Source organism: Mus pahari, chromosome 16 (assembly GCF_900095145.1).
Source record: "Mus pahari chromosome 16, PAHARI_EIJ_v1.1, whole genome shotgun sequence".
Classification (NCBI taxonomy): domain Eukaryota; kingdom Metazoa; phylum Chordata; class Mammalia; order Rodentia; family Muridae; genus Mus; species Mus pahari.
In genome coordinates this window covers 44223828-44229712 of record NC_034605.1, presented here as the reverse complement: position 1 = coordinate 44229712, position 5885 = coordinate 44223828, and the positions used below count along the sequence as shown (strand labels likewise).

The 5885-nt window shown below is 41.6% G+C and overlaps 1 protein-coding gene across 1 annotated transcript in view; it reads right to left on the bottom strand.

The window, feature by feature from the left end:
* Positions 1-1076: 1076 nt before the first annotated feature.
* Positions 1077-5885, bottom strand: part of Smim13 (small integral membrane protein 13) — a gene marked incomplete at its 5' end in the record, with an annotated part of 21928 nt that continues 17119 nt past the window's right edge. The window contains one exon of the mRNA XM_021215373.2: positions 1077-5074. Coding sequence (XP_021071032.2) covers positions 4884-5074 — 191 coding nt within the window. The remainder of the gene's footprint in view (positions 5075-5885) is intronic.

Below are 5885 nucleotides of genomic sequence, written 5' to 3'. Positions count from 1 at the left end.
ATAGCTCATCTAAGTGAACCTGATCACCTAGCCCCACCCAGCCACGGGGCAAGCTACGCCTTCCAAGCACTTAGTCAGGTCCATCTCTTCTGATATCTCCTGGTGAAAGGGCTTACCTACTTCTTTCCAGAGTTCCTTTTTCTCTTCCAGGAAGTCCCACCTTCCTCTCTCTACTTCTTAATCACACTCAGGCTTTAGCCTTTTATTGACCAATTAACTTGAGGTGCAAGGTTTGCAAAAGAAAAGCTGGTATATATGAGAATTCTCTAGCCTTGGGGCAACCAGATCTTGGGGTACAGAATTTAGCATTTGAATACAAAGCAGCACCAGGCCAACCCCAACATGCATGTGAGATCCTCTTCTTGTTCACAACCTGGGAAACTCCTACTGAAGCTTTTACTGGTGTGCCCTCTTCAAGTCCTCCATGAACAACATCATCTTTACAACAGTGTGTTGGACCACGGCAGCGAGTGGGGGCATTCTCATAGCTCCTCCATTCTGTAAATGCCTTTCTCTTTCTAAGTGCTATCCACCACCCCAAGCCTTTGGCACCAGACGTGATCTCCTAAGCAGCCCAGATCCCAGACCAATCCCCAGCAATCTCTAAGACAGACCTGCCCTACCTGCAAAGCCAAGGCCTGGCAAAGTCTCTTTCTATCCTGTTCTTGGCACCTGAGCACTGAAGAAAATCACTGGAATTCATGGTTTTCTAGCTCCAACAGGTTCCCGCGGGCCCCCTGCATCTTCTCACTTGGTCATATTCAGTCCCTTGGCCTTTCTGGCAGTCAGTGCTAAGAAAGGCTAAGCAAATCAGCAAGGTCCTGAGGTGCTGGGTGGTGGAGGATTAAGTGTGATGAAGCACACAAGCAGGGCTGTGCTGTATGTCTCTTAGGATCGATGTTGATTAACTTCTTAGTTTGATGGATGTTTTGGCTATCCTCCCAATTCATAGATTTTTAGAGCTGGAGAAGTGGGGTGCTGAAGGCTGGACCATAAGGAAAAAAAATGGCTTTGAAATCCCATCATGCCCAAAGTACCCATCACAGTCATTATCCTTAATCAACGAGACACAAGTGTACTTGTTTTCATTTATTCTGTGCAGTTTAAAGAGGCAGTTAAAACATACAAGCCATGGAAGCTTTAGACACTCTAGGACAGGAACACCACTCACTTGCATATCTCTCATCTGTATTTTACATCTTGTCATACATAGGTACTATTGACACACAACAGTTCCAATTCCTCACAAAGGATCTGTCAAGCAGCAAGATGATAATGCATTGCAGCACAGGACAGAAAGGCTCCTGTAAGAAACCGCAGCAGCAGTATCTGGCGAATGGTTATGCATAGAACTGGCGTGGAGGTTGATGCTCGGAAGTCCTCAACAGGTAGCATGTGTGCTAACAAATGGAGATGCAGCTTCTACTAATTACAGGATAAAATAGAACTTGTTAGAAGTTTCAAACTCTGGGACACTTTAACAGAAGACAATACAAGGTTCCTTAATTCTATATCCTATAACCCAATGCCAGTCTACAGTCACCTGAGCATCTCCATGCTCTGAGGACTGCTTAGTGGCTTTATGAAGTCAACTTCGAATATAAAAGCACTTAGTTTACCAGCTGAGATCTGCAGTTACAGTGGTCACAGTCAGACACCTTCTGAGAAGAACTGACTGTAAAAGATTGCACTGTGGACAAAAGTAACATCACAGATTATTCCCCTTAACGAGAAACATGAACTACTTCGAATAATGTTTTACATGTCAGTACATACTTATCCTAAACTTTTAGCAAAACGCCACTTTGAAATGGCTTTTAAGCCTAAAGAAAGGGGTCAAGATGTCAGCGGCTAGCCAGTATCTACTTCCACTTCGAGAATCCATTCAGCTCAAATGTGCTTAATGCCTCAGCTGTTATACAAATCTTTAGTGTATTTGGCATTTAAATCTGAGCCATGCCATCACATGGGCAACTTGAAAACACACACATGCACGCACGCACACATGCACGCACGCATGCACGTGCACGCACGCACACACATACACACACACACACACACACACCTTTAGGAAGGGTTGGCCGAGAAGTAACTGCAGCAATCTACCTGAGTCCTCAAGTACCTAATCAATCCTCAGAGATGATAGCATTATTTTTGGAAGGGTACAGGCAAGACTCTAGTATATGTATGTTGTATCTTTAAACTTTAAAGTACACCCCTTCCACCGAGAGCCTGAGAATACAGGAATGACAGTTATAATAGCTATAAAAGTCCTAAAACAAAACAGGAAATAAGACAGAAGTCCACAGAACATGAGGGATCCTGCAAGGACAACACTTTCTCTTCCCTCTCTTGGTTGGGTAAAGGAGGTCCAAGAAACCAATCTTACACAAAGGACTACACCTTAGCCTCCTCATACTGGCATCCAAAACGTTTTTACATAAGTTAGAACATGCCATGTATGAGCTATTCAACCATAAGGTGTTGTTTCTTGGGCCAAGCACAGTATTTATTACAGTTTTATAAGATATNCTGGAANCATAAATACCAATAAATAATGCCCTTTATGTAGCTTCACAGGAATTAGTTTGGGTCTTGTTATAGATTGGTGGGGGACAGTTACATCAGTCATCATTCTTTAATACTGATACAACAGAGAGCTCACCTGCTGCTTAANGTTTTTCCTATTGGCATCTAACCCTTAGATATCCACCACAAAACATTAGCAACAATGAAAACTTGAAGCTCAAAACATTAGATTATGAAAAAAAAATCTAATGTAAACATCTTCCCGGAACCAAGATGCCTTGGGTCATCTTGACCGGTTTAAAAATATTTAGTTAGTATAAAAAATATTAAATGCTAAAGACCAATGCTAGGAACAATGTCACTGCTTTGTGCCTTCTAGTCATGCCCTATAATGAACACAGAATGACTGTACCCCACTCTCAAGCTATTGGGATCATTCCCAGAAAATGTATAGCCGAAGGTTGTCTTCTGTAACTTCCCTGCAGGCGTCTTCAAGGGGCTGTGCTGTCTACATCTTCAGGAACTCACCTTGGGCAGTGCCAGTAGACAATTAATAACCAGCCTCTGCCAGAGCGAAGGATGAGGTAACGAATGAGATTACACACGGCTGTAAAGAACAAGGGTGAGGAAGGAACTCGGCCTTGCAGCCCATTTCCCATACGGAGCAGACAACACTAGAAGGTTCATCAATCTACCGCTTCTCTAGTAAACAGTCCAAAGTTCACTTAGAACAAACATGGACTCATGGCAAGAGGCATTTTACACAGTCAAGCAGGTATTTTCAACCAGTACTTTCTCAAGCCCTAGTACTCTTGAAGTCTTGTCGCTGAATTGCTGTTCGTGAAGTACTTTCTCCACAACACAAGCCCAGAACATAAGTCCTCATATAAAGGAGGGACTGATAACATTCTCCATAGAGGAGAAGACAGCTCTTAGAGTCCTAACTACGATGCTAAAACCCCCAATAGGTTTAACCTAAAAGTATTTCATAAAAAATAGCTGTTAACACTGTAAGATTTATACTTAAATTCTCCAATAAATAACTGCTATCTTGAAAAGTAAATTTACATATTATCACTTTTACTTAATCTAAGTAACCATTTATTAGGATGCACCATATATATCTCTAAAAAGAAAGCATTGCCCATTAAGCTATGGCATGTGCCTGGTATCACAGAAACATTTTATTTTGCATTTATTCCATGTTCTAAAGTATTTTTATCACATAAATCTTGTGCCTCTGTAACNAATGTGTGAAATAAACTGGTTAAGCTCTAACTGTAACCTCATATTCCAAGTCCCCCTCTTCCACATCACTTCTCAGATTAGCGGTAGGAATCTGTACTTCCCCACCCACATCTGAAGCACTGGCCATGCAGCATTTCCAGAAGGTCTGCTCACCACTGCCTTCTGCCCAATACCGGCAAGCAGCTCTGGCTAAAACCTTGAATGTCTTCATGACGTGGTCATAGGAGCCTCTCTCTGCTTTGAACTTTGTTAGAACCATTCTGGGGATTTTGGCANTTTCTCCTGCCTTTGACTGCCATCACTTGGCATGAAGAAAGGCAATTGTTTTGCAAGTGTCTTGCTGACAGAATATAGCATGGCTTCGTCAACTTGTGGGTCTCTTCCTTTCTTAAGTCCTGTAAAGCATTTTGCTGTTTCTTTGCATGAAAATATAGAATTGTGATCATTTCTCCAGNCACAAATGTTGGCATCACTAATATCAAAAATGTTCCAATGTTGTTTCCATGGTTTTTGACACATACAATAATGTTTCATTTCAATGCTGAGTCATAGTGCTGTCTTTTTAAAAACATTTTTAAAATGCCAATTAAACCTGAAATATTTGACACCAACAATATACACATCAGCTGAGGTAATGACACTGTAACAAGCTGCGAAATCACATATGCATGAGTCAGGATAATGACAAGACTATTACCTGGTTGACAGTAATGAGATACTTCCCAATTTCTGACAAGTCAAAATGTCAAGAAAAGGGTACATTTTAATGACTAATAACATGTTTTTTCAAGCCTAAAATGTTTACAGATTTATACCAGTGCAATTAAAAAAAGAAAGAAAGAAAGAAAGGATAAGTCCAGGAGCCAGCGAGTGAGTATGTTAAGGAGACCTATGAAGCAAAACATCCAAGATGAAATCTGCGATGGCCCAATTTGGTTTAAATTCCCTTTATTTCTATATGGCTTACGTGTAAATCTTTTTTTTAAACTGGATATAAATCCAATTGCAAATGTTCCCCAGTCACTTAGTAACTTTCAAAGCTAGGTCACTAAGGACAGAGGCTCCTTACAGCCTTAGACCACACTCTAAGACATTGCTGTGTCTGCTCAGTGGCTATCGTCAACAGGTGGCCTTCGCTGGCGAGCAGCTCTGATCTTGTGTGGCGAAGCCGAAGGGTCTTCTTCTGTTTCAGACCCTGAAGGCTGCTCATTATCTCCTTCCTGGGATCCTGTGTCTCCCACGAGCTCCCGTAGAAACTTGAATTTAGATAAAAATAGATGCCATACAAAATACCAACCTAGAGAAAGACAAAAACGTTAAGACAATTATCACATTGTTTTCAACTCAGAACACTACAGTTTTCTGAAACATCTATTGTATGCTACAGTATGCATTCGTACATCAAACATCAAACATAAGGACCTATGATGTTTGTGGCATGAAGAGATTCTAGAATTATATAGAACAACTTCCTGCTTTCATGGAATTTAGGACCCAGCATTATCATTATAATGATGTGGGGGATGGTTGCACATAGACTCTTGGGGGACTGAGGCAGGTAGGTGGCAAGTTCAAGGCTAGCCTGGGCTACATGTTAAGAGTCCAATCGCCAATGCCAATCCTCTATACACATATTTATGAGATTGGGATAAGAGTACTCATTGTACTAAGACCAATTATGAGAGTATTTCTGTAGAAAAGAGATACACTTGACTACTAAGTAGACATACCCTATCTCAGCTCTACTCAAGGTAAGGCTAACCAAAAGGATGTTAGGCAGCACGAGTCAACTGTGCCAAAGTGAAAAGAACGCAGTTGACGCCATATGACCAAAAAGTTTACAGCAGTGCTTCTCAGCCTTCTAACGCTGCAACCCTTTAATACAGGTCCTCATGTTGTGGTGACCCCAACCATAACTGTACTGGCTGGTTTTGTGTGTCAACTTGACACAGGCTGTAGTTATCACAGAGAAAGGAGCTTCAGTTGAGGAAATACCTCCATGAGATCCAGCTGTAAGGCATTTTCTCAATTAGTGATCAAGGGGAAAGGGCCCCTTGTGAGTGGTGCCATCCCTGGTAGTCTTGGGTTCTACAAGAAAGCAAGCTGAG